The sequence below is a fragment of the Cetorhinus maximus genome, chromosome 3 (assembly GCF_964194155.1).
Source record: "Cetorhinus maximus chromosome 3, sCetMax3.hap1.1, whole genome shotgun sequence".
In the NCBI taxonomy this organism is placed as follows: domain Eukaryota; kingdom Metazoa; phylum Chordata; class Chondrichthyes; order Lamniformes; family Cetorhinidae; genus Cetorhinus; species Cetorhinus maximus.
Window position 1 is genome coordinate 20,005,804 of NC_135881.1, and position 17,062 is coordinate 20,022,865.

General features: G+C 41.6%; 1 protein-coding gene across 13 annotated transcripts in view; it reads right to left on the reverse strand.

Moving 5' to 3' along the window:
- The window catches only part of kmt2ca (lysine (K)-specific methyltransferase 2Ca), a 455,613-nt gene that overhangs the window by 83,601 nt on the left and 354,950 nt on the right, over positions 1 to 17,062 (reverse strand). For 12 of the 13 annotated variants that reach the window (XR_013575392.1, XR_013575394.1, XM_078537008.1 and 9 more), the window contains 4 exons: positions 16,741 to 16,955; positions 14,686 to 14,759; positions 12,192 to 12,374; positions 425 to 2,797 (listed from right to left, as the gene is read on the reverse strand). Coding sequence is in view for 11 of the 13 variants with exons in the window: in XM_078537008.1 (XP_078393134.1) it covers positions 425 to 2,797; positions 12,192 to 12,374; positions 14,686 to 14,759; positions 16,741 to 16,955 (2,845 nt within the window). In the remaining 2 variants the exon portion in view is untranslated. The remainder of the gene's footprint in view (positions 1 to 424; positions 2,798 to 12,191; positions 12,375 to 14,685; positions 14,760 to 16,740; positions 16,956 to 17,062) is intronic. The other variant, XM_078537021.1, reaches the window with a different exon arrangement.

The window sequence follows — 17,062 nt, forward strand, 5'->3', positions numbered from 1 at the left end:
GGCAATTGCCGTGCAAACCCTTACCTGGAAACTTCCCAGTGGGCCTCCCCATCATATCTTTGGGGTACCACTCAAGTCCGATGCTGGGGAGTTCGGAAGTTATAGGCCAACGTGTTTTGAGAGGTGTGATGAGTATATCATGGTGGTGAAAAGTGGTGCACATTTTTGGACCTGCCAATTGATTGCAATGCCTTTCTTAGTCCTGCACCATTGTATTTCCCATTATAATCTAGGGTGGCTCCAAAAATTGAACCCTTCAGAGTAATTAGATGTAAAATAATCTTACTCTGATTTTCTCACATTTTAACTTGCAGTCTGCATTCCAACTGAAGCAGGTATTTATAACTGCACTTTATTAATGCATAATCTCTACCAATCAATCACAAATTATTAAGACTAGTTCAAAATGTGCAATCAGATTTACCTGTCTTTGCTTTTCTTCCGTGTCCATATGACCTGTGCTTACGTTACTCTGTGCTTCAGATGTCAACACAGATTGACCTTGGTCTAGTGTTTGAGGTACAGCATGAAACTGCTGCACTTGTGAATTCATGGGCGATCCTGTGGAGCTGCTGAAATTTGTGGAATCTGATGCAGGTCCTTGTTGGTCATTAATATCATGATTAAGTCTTCCCGGCGCAAATGTGTCATTAGTTTGAGGTCTTGGGGTCCTTGGTGGTTGATCGTATGGGTCATGTACCATGCGTCCAAATGTGTCTGCAGCTGGCCTCACTGCTGATGCATGGGGTGAAAAAGCTTCATCTGGCATTCCAGCTTGTCTGGGACCCTGAGGAGCTCGACAACGCACATCAGCTGGTCGCACAAATGTATCTTTTAAATTTGGAACTCTATTGTGAGGTGGCGGCACGAATAGATCCTGATTTGCCAACAGACCTGGTCTTGTCAATGTTTGCCGGTCTGAAATAACTGGCCTTGGAGAGTGAGGAGGTTGTGCAAAGGGATCAGAAACAACTGGCCTTGGGGTTACAGGAGGTTGTGCATATGGATCTGAATATCTCTGATTAACTGCTGATTGCACAAAACGATTTACAGTTAAAGGCCTCGGTGTACCAGGTGGCTGGGAATATGGATCTGCTTGTTGTGGAGAGGGTCTTGGAGGAAGTGGCTGCTGTGCATATTGATCGGTTGTAGGCCGAGGGGTTCCAGGAGGCTGTGAATAAGGATCAGCTGTAGGCCGAGGGGTTCCAGGAGGCTGTGAATAAGGATCAGCCGTAGGCCGAGGGGTTCCAGGAGGCTGCGAATAAGGATCAGCCGTAGGCCGAGGGGTTCCAGAAGGCTGCGAATAAGGATCAGCCGTAGGCCGAGGGGTTCCAGGAGGCTGTGAATAAGGATCAGCCGTAGGCCGAGGGGTTCCAGGAGGCTGCGAATAAGGATCAGCCGTAGGCCGAGGGGTTCCAGGAGGCTGCGAATAAGGATCAGCCGTAGGCCGAGGGGTTCCAGGAGGCTGTGAATAAGGGTCAGTGGTAGGCCGAGGGGTTGCAGGAGGCTGTGAATAAGGGTCAGCGGTAGGCCGAGGGGTTCCAGGAGGCTGTGAATAAGGGTCAGCGGTAGGCCGAGGGGTTCCAGGAGGCTGTGAATAAGGATCAGCCGTAGGCCGAGGGGTTCCAGGAGGCTGTGAATAAGGATCCTGAGGAGAGCATCTTGACATTGACCCTTGTTGAACAAACATGTCACTCTGGGTCTGCCGGGGAATTCTCTGACTGTGTGAAAATGGCTCATTCACAGGACGAGGTGTATGTGGTTGCTGTGCATAAGGCTCAATTGTCTGGGACTGAGACTGTACTGGGCTTTGCGGAAAGTTATCCATAGGTCTGGAGGTCAACACAGTTCTTTCATAAGGATCAACAGGAGTACGTCTTGGGGTTAAAGGCATAGATACATAAGGATCTTGAGGTGACTGAATTGGTGGCATTGGTGTCTTAAACAAGGGTCCACTTCCACCTTCAACACCTGTTGGACCAGGTACAGGTTGTGATCTTGAATATAGATCAAGAGGTCCCATTCGATTATGTGATACTTGATGTCTAGGAAACATATCAGGTCTATGTACAGGTTTAGCAAAGGGATCATTTGCATTTACTGACATATTCCCTGATGGATCAGGATTCATAGGTGGTCTTGGCAATCCTAATGGTTTTGAAAAATGATCTGTTGATATTGTCATGGAGGGTCTAGGAGTATCAGGTGCCTTTGCATAAGGATCATTGCCAACTGATGATGGTGCCCCAAAAGACTCATCAGCCAATGAAGGCCTGTTTCTCTCGATCTGTTCAGTAGCTGGGGATGGTCTGGTTACACCTTGAGGAACAGCACAAGAATCTAAAGAAGACACTGAATTTCTTCTAACAACAGGTGGTGGTCTTGGTGTTCCTACCATTTTAGCATATGGATCCCAAGGAGATGATGGTCTTGATGCATTAGCAGCTGGGGAAAACTGTGGTGACTGTGGCTGTGAAGTCTGGGGTTGTGCGAATGGATCCTGTAGTGGTATCCTGGTTGGGGTTGGAGGAGGAGCCTGAGGTCTTAGAAAGACATCATCTGATGGCGTTGATACAGAAGTGCCAGGAACCCGAGGCCTTGTAAACCCTTCTTTGGGCAAGTGTAGAGGAGACAAGTGTCCACTGTCCTGTTCACCTGCTTTAGGGCTGTTGGAATCCTCCCCTGTAGATTGCTGGGACCCAAACTGTTGTTGCTGTTGCTGCTGCTCATGCTTCACCTGTTCTAGTTTCTGTGTAGCTTCGATCTTGGCTTGCTGCTTACTCTTCTGGCGCATTTGCTGTTTTGATATGAGGCAAAAGATAAAATGATCAGATTTATATAACCTGAATGACATACATTGTTAACATGGAAACTGAAGCAAAAGCCTTAACATTGTATTAAAAGACGTTCCCATTGCTGAAGTAATCAAATTATTGTTTTGCCTGACACAAAAAAGTGCAAATGTCAAGAACTGAATGCTGAGAAATCTATCTAGTGTAAACACTCGTACACATCATGGAGGTTTTTATAACCTGGCAGCTCAAGATGCTACACGTGCATAAGTGCAACAAATAATTTCCCAGGTGTCTTTTTATATCTGTATGACAAATAGAACACATATGAAAGGCACTGTAATCATATCACTTCTCATCAATCTTTCTATCTCTCCTCCTCAAAATCCACTTCAGCAAAGCTTTAGGGCATTGCTCTTCCATTATCTCCATTATAAACAAAGTTACATTTTAGAGCTAAATTCCCGCCAGAGCACAGGTTTTGTGGTAGCAATGATGACGAAACTACCAGCATTCTCAGTCATTACTTCTCGGAATCTGACAGTAACTTCTGGAGTTTAAGGCTGAAATCAAGACGTTGCTGTCAGCACTTCTCCATAGAGTGCACTGGTGAAGTCTCCCTTGGCTTCAACCAAGTAGAAATCATTATAACAATAAGGCCTTCCATTTCTATGCTATTAGTCTCGCTGTAAGAACCCTTGAAAAAGTTGTACCTTGTTAAACGAGGCGTAACTGGGTTTTAGCAGCATACTAAATTCATAATTTCTGTTGAGCAGCCTCACTGATCCAGAAAGACTAATTTTATATTTGCGGAATGATAAATTTCTCCATTACGATAAAAAAACCACATACTTTTAAATATTACATTTTTTTTATTCCTATTTTAGCTTCAACCTTAATCCCATGTGTATGCCCAAATCATTTAGTTCACTATCTGGAAAATTTAAATGGAAAGTGATGTGGATTTTACTTCCTGGTTTGCTGTCTGTGAGAATACTTCAACATGATTGGCTGCTTACCGTATTTGCTAAAATGACTGCTCCTGGATGCCTGGAAATCCCCTTGACTTGGTGCCAGATTCAAACTGACATTGGGAACCGTGAAATCTACGCCACAGAGATTGCTAGATCTTTGTGGACAGCTTTCTTACGGATCAGTGGTGAGTGATGCCGCTTTGGCGCTGACCACAAAATCTGAGCTATTGCTATGCTGTTTATTCGAACTATGTGCACATTGTTCTAATTGTTATGTAACATCTACAGGAAACCTGGTGTCAATTTTCAAAGACAATGGAAAACTTTGTCTTTTAGAAAGTTTTTCATCAGGTTTTCACTTCAACAATGGACAAGGAGACATAAAATGGACTGTAGGTATGGTGCTGAATATATGTATATGGCTCAGAGAGGGAAAAGGAAGAATAGCCATAAATGGGACTGTTCAAGCAACTGCAAGCTGTCCACCAACTTTTTTTAAGGGAAAAGTATTAAACAATTTATGCCATTGTGCTTCTGCTGAAAGGCACTGTAATCATATCACTTCCCTTCAATCTTTACATCTCTCCTCCTCAAAATCCACTTCAACAAAGCTTTAGGGCATTCCCCTTCCATTTTCTCCTCTATTGGCAAAATATCCATTTTATTTGATCAGGCCTCTGTGAAGCACATTGGATGTTTCTTAATGCTAAAGGTGCTATAAAATGCACACTTATTATTGTTTTACACTCAGATACAGATGCCCTTTAGTAGGGAGAATCAAAAAGCAGACTATTATTTAAATGGAGACTCCAAAAAAGTGCAGCACAGAGGGATCTGGGTGTTCTTGTGCATGAAACACAAAATGTTAGCATGCAGGTGCAGCAAGTAATTAGGAAGGCAAATGGAATCTTGGCCTGTATTGCTAAGGGGTTGGAGTTTAAAAATAGGGAAGTCTTGTTACAACTGTGCAGGGTGTTGGTGAGGCCGCACCTGGAGTACTGTATACAGTTTTGGTCCCCGTATTTAAGAAAGGATATACTGGCATTGGAGGCAGTTCAAACGAGATTCACTATGCTGATTCCTGGGATGAAGGGTTGACTTATGAAGAACGGCTAAACAGGTTAGGCCTTTATTCATTAAAGTTTAGAAGAATGAGGGGTGATCTTATTGAAACGTCCAAGACTCTGAGGGGGCTTGACAGGGTAGATATTGAGATGATGTTTCCACTAGGGAATCTCGAACTAGGGGACATAGTTACAGAATAAGGGGACACTCATTTAAAACTGAAATGTGAAGGAATTTCTTCACTCAGAGGGTAGTGAATATCTGGAATTCTCTACCTCAGAGAGTTGTGGAGGCTAGATCACTGGAAGTATTTAAAGGGGAGGTAGATAGATTTTTGAAATATCAGGGAGTTGAGGGCTATGAGGGACTGGCACGAATGAGTTGAGGCCTGGGGCAGATCAGCCATGACCTTATTGAATGGCAGGGCAGGCTTGAGGGGCCGAATGGCCTTTTTCTGCTCCTAATTCTTATTCACATCTGTAATAAGAATAAATATAATTATTCCTCTAACTTGATTTATCAGTATGCTAACAAAGACATGAAGGACTCAATATATCCATCAATAAAAATGTATTTCATTATTCCCCCAATTCCTCCCCACAACTTGTCCTGCTGTTTCCACATTACAGATTCATCTTTAAGTTGCATGCGAGGTCATAGAATTCTAGAATGGTTACAGCACAGGAGGTCATTCAGCCTGTTGTGTCTGTGCTGGTTCTCTGCAAGAGCAATTTACCTAGTTCCACTCACCTGCCTTTTCCCCATAGCCTTGCAAATTTATCCGCTTCAGATAATTATTCAATTCTCTTTTGAAGGCTTCGACTGAATCTACCTCATTATTCTTTCAGGAAGTGCATTCCAAATCCGAACGACCTGCTGCACAGGAAAAGTCTTTCCCCACATCGCCATTGCTTCTTGTGACAACTTCTCCCTTCACACCCTAGTAAGCTGCTTCGGTGAGCAGGGCAAACCAGGTGAGAGTTGGGCCTCCTACCCTCGGCAACTTAGAAATCTATCTACCCTGGCATGTGAAGACCGATTCGGGTGGACTGGGCAGATATGACCATCTCTAAGATTCAATGGCCTTGAAGGCGGGTCAGCACCAAGTTGGGGAACACAGAGCTCGACAAGACACAGAAGACATGCTGGTCACCCACTGCTTCCGGATCTATCTCCAGCCGTCTAGACTCATTTTACCACTGGACCAAGGTAAGTCAAGATGAGTGAGTGAGCTTTCCAATTATTGGGTTCAAACTGACTTGTGTAGTTGCTGAATTTATCTTTACATCCTTTTTGAACAAGGGTGTAAAATTTGCAATTCTCCAGTGCTTTTGCACCTGTATCTTAGGAGGAATGGAAGATTATGGCCAGTGCCTTCGCAATTTCCACCTTTTACTTACCTCAGTATTCTCAGGTGCATCTAATCTGACCTTGGTAACTTATCAACTTGAAATTCAGTCTGCCTTTGTAATACATCCTCTTGATCAATTTTTAGCCCATTCAACATTTCAAAGACCTTCTCTTTTATTAAGGGCTGTAACTTCCTTGGAGTGGCAATCAGTGTTGGATTGTCACTCAGTACCCAATTGCTTACACTAAATTTCTTCTGTCTCGGCTGACCTTCCAACTCAAGCTGGACGCGATACAGGCAGCGCAGCTGTCCATGATGCCTAGTGTCACAGTCCAGCAGAGTTGGATTGAAGAAGGACACGTCCCCTTTTTTTTTTACAGCACTAGCTGCCGTAAACCAGTGAGTTAAAGGTCCCATTGAAATTGACAGGCCAGGGCGAAGGCAAGTGTCTAAGCTAAGTGGGTAGGATTTGGGGGCTGGATTGGACCTCAGGGGAATGGGGTGTGGGGGTAGTGGGCGGATCTCCGATGAGGGAAGAGTGGGGAGGTTGGACCTTGGCTGGGGGAGTCATTGGACCTCGGGTGAAGGGGGCAAGGGGAGGATTCTGGCCTTGGGCGGTGGGGGTTGGACCTCAGGGGTGGGGGGGGGGCGCGTCGGACCTTAGGTGGATCGGAGGGGGTGTCCTTTGGATCTTGGGTGGGGTGAAGGGGCACGTTGGACCTTGGGGTGAAGGGGGGGGCGGTGGGCAATTGCCGTGCAAACCCTTACCTGTGAAATTCTGAGAGGGACTCCCCAGCGCATCTCTGGGGATGTTCCCAATCCGACGCTGGGGAAATTGGAAGTTAAAGCCCTATGACTTGAGCAATCTTCTTCCTTGGTAAAGCCAGATGCAAAATACTCATTTAATACCACAACCAAGTTCCTCTGCCTCCATGGATAAATGCCCTTTTTGGTCCCTACTTGGCCCTATTCCTCCATTTTTGCACCTACAGAAGACTTTCAGATTCTATTTTTTGTTCACTGCCATTTTCCTATACTCTATTTGTTTCTTCTATTTCCTTTTACATTTCCATCCTGAGCTTTCTATAGTCAGCCTGGTTTCAATTGTATTATCTGTCATTTGTCAGTGCAACCTTTTGCTTTATCTTATTACTACTTTCATTACTCAAGAAGCTCTGGGTTTGTTTGTCCTACCTTTCCCTCTCATGGCAATGTATCTCAACTGTTCCTGAATTATCTCCTCTTGGAAGACAGCCCATTGTTAAGTTACAGTTTTGCCTGACAATCTTTGATTGTAATTTACTTGGGCTAGATCTGTTCTCATCCCATTGAAGTTGGCTCTCACTCCCTAACAGCACTGCAGGTGTACCCAAGCCGTAGGGACTGCAGCAATTCAAGAAGGTAGCTCACCGCCACCTTCTCAAATGCAATTAGGGATAAGCAATGAAGGCTGGCTTAGCCAGCAATGCCCACATCCCATAAATAACGAAGATAAAAAAATTATGTTGGGCTACTCCTTGTCCTTTTCCAGAGCCAACTTAAACCTTATGATACTATGATCTCTGTCCCGTAAATGTTCCCCTGCTGACACTTGATCTACTTGACTCACCTCATGCGTCAGAACCAGATCTAGCAGTGCCTCCTTCTTCATTGTGCCAGAAACATAACAATTTAGAAATTCTTCTGGACACACTTCATAACCACTTTCCCTCTCTTTCCTTTACACTATCACTATCCCAGATAATAGGATAATTCAAGGTTCCATTATAATTACTCTATAGTTATAAACAGTCAGTACAGAACTTGAATATTGCTCTCATCAGAACAGCTCACAAGATAAACCAACAGTAAAGGAAACAACAATTTATAATACATCAGAAAAGAGTGCTGATTGGGTTGCAAGTGGGCTTTCACTGGCAGAGGCATTGTCATGGAGAACGTAGCAGAGAACAGTTAACTGCCAAGTTAACTGTTCAAATTCAAACCAGGCAAGTTGACTCTGATTGGTCGAGGCATTTCCATGGGGAATGAGCCAGGGAATGGCTGTCTCCCAAGCTTTTGTTTAATTGGTAAAGGTGCAAAACGTGGACATGATTTTTCTGTGTGCAAATGACCGGACCCTGTTTGTGAAGGCTTTTAGCATGTGTAAGTGAGCCATACTGCGAGCAAATTTTTAAATAGAGTGGAAGAGCAGACAGCCTTGTTTTCCTTCCCAAATTCCTTTTCTCCCATTTAATCTAACTGATATAGAACTTATAATGGAATATAGCATTTCTGATTCTTGGGAGAAAGAATAAATATTTTCTTTTAAAATGTTGTTCCATCTCATACTTCCTTCCTGACATATTTTATGTTGTGCTGTCCCCTTCCTCCCCTATAAGAACATCAGATTAGTGTCCTTTTCTTTATCTAAGATTTAAAAAAATGTCTAACAAGGACAGAGGAGGGGGGAATTTTTTTCTTAAAAAATGGAGAGCTTCTTTGGAAAACATGGATCCTATTTTAAGATTACAAATCAAATGGCTTGTTGGCTGTCATCAACGAAGAACATTCTACGCCATAGAATTCTTTGGCTGTTATCAATACTACTCCCCGGTTAAGATGCAAATTAGTTAGACAAAAATGACTCCCCAAAAAACAATGTTTCCATAGAACCATTGAAAAGTTACAGCAACAGCACAGAAAGAGGCCATTCAACACATCATGTCTTTGTCAGCCAAAGAAGAAAAAAAAATCTAGTTGCCCATTTTAATCCCACCTTCCAGCACTAGGTCTGTAGCCTTGCAGGTTACAGCACTCTAGGTGCAGATCCAGGTGCCTTTTAAGTGAGTTGAGGGTTTCTGCATCCACCACTAAACCAGTTAGTGAATTCCAAACACCCACCATCCTTGGGGTGAAGAGGGTTTTCCTCACGTCCCCATCAATCCTTCTACCAATCACCTTAAATCTGTGCACCCTGGTGATTGGCCTCTCTACTAGAGGAAACAGGACATCCCTGACTACGCTATCTAGGCCCCTCATATTCTTATACATCGCAATCAGGTCACCCCCTCAGACTGCTCAGTCTCAAGGAAAACAATCCCAGCCTATGCAACCTTTCCTCATACCTGCAATTTTCAATCTCTGGCAAGATTCTTGTAAATCTCTTCTGTACTCTCTCCAGAGCAATTCTGTCCTTCCTGTAATGTGCCAACCAGAACTGTACACAAAACTCCAGATGTGGCCTAACTAGTGTTTAATACAGTTCCATCATTACATCTCTGCATTTGTATTCTATACCTCGGCCAATAAAGGAAAGCATTCCATATGCTTTCTTTACCACCTTATCCACCTGTCCTGCTACCTTCAGGGACCTGTGGGCATGCACACAAGGTCTCACTTCCTCTACCCCTTCCAATATCCTCCCATTTATTGTGTATTCCCTTGCTTTGTTTCCCCTCCCCAAATGCATTACCTCACACTTCTCTGGATTGAATTCCATCTGCCACTTCTCCGCCCGTTCAACCGAACCATTGATATAATTCTGGAGACAACAGTTATCCTTTTCACTATCAACTACATGCCAAATTTTTTGAATCTTCTGCAAATTTCCCAATCATGCCACCCACATTTATGTCCAAATCATTAATATATACAACAAACAACAAGGGATCCAACAGTGAGCCTTATGGAATGTCACTGGAAACCGTTTTCCATTCGCAAAAACGTCCATCAACCACTACCTTTGTTTCCTGTCGCTGTGCCAATTTTGAATCCAACTCGCCACATTCCCTTGTGTCCCATGGGCTTTTACTTTTCTGAAGAGTCTGCCATATGGGACCTTGTCAAATACCTTACTAAAATCCATATAGACAACATCCACTGCACTACCCTCATCAATCCTCCTTGTTACTAACTTAATAGAATTTTTTGTGCAAGTAAGACACGATCTTCCCCTAACAAAACTATGCTCCCTATCCCTGGTTAATCCATTCCTTTCTAAGTGACAGTTTATCCTGTCTTAGAATTGATTCCAATAATTAGCCCACCACAGAAGTCAGACTAATCGGCCTATAATTATTTGGTCTATGCCTTGCACCCTTTTTAAATAATGGTACAATGTTTGCAGGCCTCCAATCCAGTGGTACCTCGACTGCACCTAGTGAGGATTGGAAAGTGATCCGCAGAGCATCCACTATTTCCTCCCTGGCTTCCTTTAACAGTCTGGGATACAATCCATCCGACATTGGTGACTCATCCACCTTCAAGGATGTCAGTCCCTCCAGTACATCCTCTCACACTATGCTTATTGTATCTAATATTTCACACTCATCCTCTTTAAATAAAATATCTGCTTCACCCGTCTCCTTAGTGATGACAGAGACAAAGTACTGATTGAGAACCCTGCGCATAGCTTCAGCATTAGAGCACAAGTTACTATTTACATCTCTGATTGGCCTTACCCATTCCTTAGCTATTCTTTTGCTCTAAATGTACTGGTAAAACATCTTTGGGTTTTCTTTGATTTTATCTGCCAATGTTTTTTCATATCTTCTCTTTGATTTCCGAATTACCTTTTTCACTTCACCCCTATACTGTCTACATTCCTCTAGGCTTTCTACAGTATTAAGCTTTCTTTTTCTGCTTTATCTATCTTGGCTTGTGTGCTTCTAGATAACCAGGGGACGCTAGATTTGGCAGTACTCCCCTTTTTCTGTGTGGGGACATGTCCACAGTGCGCCCGTAGAATATCATTTTTAAATGCCTACCACTGGTCTGTCATTGATTTCCCTTCAAGTAACTGTAACCAGTCCATTTTTGCCAGATCACCTCGTAGCTTCATAAAATTTGTCTTTCCCCAATTTAGAACTTTTACTCCTGTTCTATATTTATCCTTTTCCATAATTGTATTAAATCTAACTGTATTATGGTTACTATCTCCAAAATGGTCACCCATTGCTGCTACTTCTACTTGTCCAGTTTCATTTCCTAATACTAAATCTAGAATTGCACTCCCTCTCATTGGCTGGTTACATGCTGGCTAAAAAAACGTCTCTTGGATGCAGTTCAAGAATTTTGTGCCCTCTGTGCCTAATACACTGTTCATATCCCAGTTGATATCAGGGTAGTTGAAGTCCCCAACTACTGTTGCCCTATTGTTTTTGCACTCAGAAATGTGCCTACATATTTGCTCTACTATCTCCCTCTCACTATTTGGGGTCTATAGTACACTCCTAGTAGTGTGACTGCCCCTTTTCTTTTTATTCCTGAGCTTAATCCAAATGGCCTCATTTGATTATTAATTTAGTATATCATCCCTCCTTACAGCTGTAATTAATTCTTTAACCAATGATACTACACCCCACCTTTTTTAGCCCCCTCCCTATCCTGCCTGAAAACTCCTTATCCAGGGATGTTGAGCTGCCATTTTGCCCCTCTTTAAGCCAAGTTTCCGTTATAGCAATGATATCATGCTGCCTATCTGTGCCCTCATCTCATCAGCTTTGTCTGCTATACTCTTTGCATTTAAATAAATACCTTTTAACATTATCAAATTCCTGTGCTGTAAACCTTTTAACCTTTGCTTCTTCTGTCTGTCAGAGTCGCCCACTAATTTTCTGTCTCCCGCTCCCTGGTCTGAATGTGTCCTATCTGAATCTGCCTTCAGGTTTCCACTCCCCTGCCAATCTAGTTTAAACCCTCCCCAACAACACTAGCTAATCTCCCTGCAAGGACATTTGTCCCAGTCCTATTCAGGAGTAGACTGTCTTGTTTGTACAGATCCCAACTTCCCCAGAACCGGTGGCAAGATCAAATTCAGGAATTTGAATGTTTAACCTTCAAGTTAACTGCTCCCATTACAGACGGCCTAAATTTGGTTAATGATGGCTTTTGAACTAAAATAATATTGTCAATGTGCATTGACATTCTGTGCATATTTTAGTCACAAATTATACACAATTGACTAGGAAAATTATATGAAGATGATAATCACAAATTATCAATGGTAACACATATGAATCCAATTACCTGTCTAAGCTTCCATTCCTGTTCATGTTCCGATTCCTTTTGCTTCATTTGATCCTTAAACGGCAAATCAATGTCAGGGCGAGACACAGAATCGATGCATTCTTGCTGTTGCCTTCTCAGAGACTCACTGGTCATTTGAACCTTATTTATACGGAGCGCTGCACGATTGTCTCTTGCTTTTTGCTGCAAATTGTATTACAATTAATTTTCAATTTGCAAGTGAACATTACGCTACTGCATATGGTGAATATTCTCAATTTTTAAAATATCACCCAAGGCTTAAAAACTAGGGATTTCCTAGTTTTCTTTAAATAATTACCCGCTAACAAAACCATAAGAAAACAAGGCTTTTAAATGTGATTTTTAAGAATGCAAGTTTATTAGCAGGTCACTTGATTAAAAAAGACAGGCATTTTCTGTTCCAAGAAGTTCACACCTCAGGAAACCACAAGGCTGTGGTTTTATTCCCGACTACATGATATTCCCCCACCGACATCTACAGCCTTCTAAGCAAAATGTTTCCCTTACAATTTGAGCGATTTTTAAAGGAAAATAAGTAGAGGACTGCTAGGACATGGAATTTTGTATCAGAAACAATGGTGAAAGGAGAATACACATGTTTGAAGGAAAAGTGGAAAATTTTTGAAAATGAATTTGAAACAGTATGGGGAAAGGGATTTTGTTCTTAGCTCTTCCAGAGAGTGGGCAAAGAGACATGGAAAGACTAAAATGAACCAAGGACCACACATGATGATGATGATGGAGGAGAGAGCTGTACGAAGATGGAAAAAAACCAGAAAATGATGGAAGAACTCAGCAGGTCTGCAGCATATGCCATCCTTACCTGGTCTGGCCTACATCTGTGAAGAGAGAAACAGTAGTTAACATTTCGAGTCCATATGCCTCTTCTTCAGAGCTAAAACATTAACAGAGTTAACATCTCTCCACAGATGTAGGCCAGGCCAGGTTAAGATGGGCAGATTTCCTTCCCTAAAGGACATTAGTGAACTAGTGACAATCAATGATAGTTTAATGATCACCATTATGGAGACTAGCTTTTAATTACAGATTTTATTAATTGAAGTTAAATTCCACCAGCTGCTGTGGTGGGATTTGAACCCATGTACCCAGTGCCTTAGTCTGGGCCTCTGGTTTACTAGTCCAGTGACATTACCACTAGGCCATCATCTTCCCTTAAATACATGCACCATCACCTATACTAAAGGACCTTACAAAGGCTGAGGAAAAGGGAGCTGAAGCATTCATGGTTTTTTTTATCAGAAGTGACTGCAACACAAAGATAACAGCTGTTATGATCCTATCAAAATGATGAAACTTTTTCTTTACTTCTCTCTCAGGACGTGGGCATTGTTGACTAGGTTAGCATTTTTACTGCCCTCCCTAATTGCCCTTGAGAAGGTGGTGGTGAGCTTCCTTCTTGAACTGTTGCTGTTCATGTAGTGTAGGTACACCCACAGTGCTGTTAGGAAGGGAGTTCCAGGATATTGACAAGCGACAGTGAAGGAACAGCGATATACTTCCAAGTCAGGATGGTGTGTGGCTTGCAGGGGAACTTGCAAGTGGTGGTGTTCCCAGGCTTCTGCTGCCCTTGTCCTTCTAAGTGATAGAAGCAGTGGGTTTGGAAGGTGGTGTTGAAGGAGCCTTGGTGAGTTGCTGCAGTGCATCTTGGTAAACACTGCTGCTACTGTTTGTCGGTGATGGAATGAGTGGATGTTGAAGGTGGTATTGGGGTGCCAATCAAGCGGGCATCTTTGTCTTGGATGGTGTCGAGCTTCTTGAGTGTCTAATGATAACTGAATGCAAGAGCCCATCACATTAAATAATCTTGCATGGAGTAAATGGTTGCTATGGTAAATTTCTTCCTTTGCAATGGTTATGAAAAATAACAGATTTATGCATAAGTGCACCATAAGGCCCAGATGTCCTCAGTAATACTTCTTCTGGCCATTTCTTACTCCACCAATATTCAATATTTAACGATAATGGTGATATGCCACCATTGATAGTGAAAAGAAAGCTCATAAGAAATTTTACATTTTCCATTTCTGGCAATTTCTCAGTGATGCTCAATTTTCAGACTTGGGAACATGCAGTTTTTGCTTCAGCTACATATTGAAACATATTTACAATGGTCTTAGGTGCTTCCCAGATTTGGACTACAGAACTCAAGAACTAGACAAGTAAAAAGGCTTTGGCCCATGGTCTATATCCATCTTATCTCTCCATCTGTATTGCAAGCACCTGAAAATCTAAATTATATACAGTACTGAAATGTTTTGGTATAACGCAGTAAAAATTTTTAAACGGGCTCTGCTCACATTGGTCTCATCAACTTTTAAGTTGCTCAAGTCTGAAGTCCCAATCTATTGTAATCAGGAATCGAATAGCTCAGTTAAACAAGTCATTGAGTTTTCATTCCTTACAGAATCACAACATTCAGCAGTCAAAGTTATGCCCAGAAAATAATGCTTACCACATAAGGGGCCCTCTCTTGGGAACTTGCCTTCCTCCACAGTTTAGCTATTTGTTTCGCTCTGGTAGCCCAATCTGAAGAACAAATAGATATAGTGTCTGATTTGTGGACTGCAAATACTTGGTGATTTCCTGAAATATGAGCTTGCATGCAATAAACAATATAAAAGCCATAAAACCTGCCATCAACTTCACATAGTGTCCACCTTAATAAAACATGCCATGGCTTAAACTGGCTGTAGAATCTCATTTACACTGGCAATTGGTGATCCAACACCTGCCCAAGTCTGATCTCAGATCACCAACATAAGCTGAATTCTGCATTCTAAACTGCTCAGTCTAAAATAAAATAAGATTTGGAGTTTGGTCGTACACCAGAACTAATTTGGAAGCAACACAATGCAAATACAGTCAGTTGATTAGCTGCTGAATCACCTACAATATATACACTAGTAAAATGAAAAAAAATACAGTCACATGCAATTGACTTCTGCAAGATTGAAAAGTATGCTTTTAGAGCTGTTTCAAGAGGCTGCAGTATAAACAAGGTCTTTCACTCTCTGGCTGCATGGATTTATGGATAAGATAGGATGAAAGAGCACAGGCTTGGTCTGAACAAGGTAAGCCCAGACAGCCGATAGAGGCCTTCAAGATTATGAAAAGTTATGATAAGGCAAATGCTAACAGATTGCTGCCATCCGTCTAACCAATGGAAACAAAATAATCACAAAAGAATTAAAGAAAATGTTAGAAACACATATTGAATCCTCCTCTGCTGAGAACAGCTAACTTAGCACAGACTAACCACTGAGCATAGTACCTTCCTGAACTGTGCTCGCAATATCATACTAGGCAGTTAAGTGATTTACCTTGCGGTCTACTCAGGGAGCACTCTCTGTTATCTGTTCATCTAAATGGGTCATTTTAACAACTATTGACACTAGAGTTGATTCAGTGTCAAAGTCAGATCTGAACTAGGGACCAAGATTTTACTGCCTGGAGATTCAGCAGAAATGGGCACTTGCTAACCTCATATCTCACAACCAGATTAAAATACTGCAGAACTGTTTGTATTTGCACAGGGAAAGATCTCTGTACAGGGACATGCATATCGAAGTTTAAAATAGTGCTATCCGCTTCACAATGTCTCACTTGATATACAGGTCAACATTATCTGTAGTAAGAACAAATGACTATGATTGTAAGATAAATACTCTCAGCAAACTAGTAAATTTTCCTAAATTGTACAAGATGGAATAACTTAAAATTATAAATTCAGAAGGATAGTTAAGGTATTTTTGAACAAATGTGTATTATACCTTATTTTTTGCTATGTCATTCAAAAACTTTCTTCCGCCTGGAATGAGCAGTAAATTTATCATACAAGACAGCCAGATGGTTTGGTTCTGGAGTCATGTTGTTGCTATTTTTAAAAAGGGTTATTTTCATGACAGTGGAGATACTTGCAATTCAGTTTGCAGAGTCAATACTGCCAAATTTCGAGAGAAAAATCTGTGCAATAATCTGGTGCAGTGCAAACATTGGCCTAGCAGTTTTCACACTAACCAGAGATGTTGTGAAGACATCAGCACACATCATTACATTGTGTTGTTAAACATGTCTGATATTATTGAACTACATTAATGAATATTCCTATCTGTATCCACCTTAAATAAGTACATCCTAATTCATAGGAAATCACTTAATTACTTAAGACATGCAGTGAAATGTCCTCAGTGCCACTTAAATTTGCATGATGATTGTCTATCACAAGATTGTATCAGGCAGCAATACTTTATAACGTTTTGAAACATGTTTTCTGTAAATAAATCCTTTAACTTCAAGGCAACACCACGATGTGACAAAGGGACAGATGTTTTCAAGTTAAAATATTTGTAAACAAATCAATACATCAATATTTAAATTATTTCACACTGTGTGTAATTAGGAGAAATTTTATTTTTTTTAACAAAAAAAACTGCACTGTAAATCTTTCATTTAATTTGAGAACACATTCTGACATTTCCAGAAATATGATCTAATTATATGAAACTACCTGGAAAATCTTCTTTCAGGTTGGGGAAGTTCGTGTTTGTGTACAGAACAGGGGCGACTGTTGCCATCTCTCCCAGAGCTTCTTCTTTTTCCCATTTCAGAGTACTCCGTTGTGTGTAGTTTAGTGTGTCTCCTTCCGCCTCCACGGCAGGAGCAGAGGGAACCCACGGGTTAGGAGGCTCTGTAACAACTTGACTAAACGTATGATTCTTCTCTCTGTTAAATTGATCCAGTTCAAATATGTGTAGTTAAAAATACTGCCAGAATCATCCAATTATAGATCTGAATGCTAGATACATATACTTAAATAATTGAAAAAATCT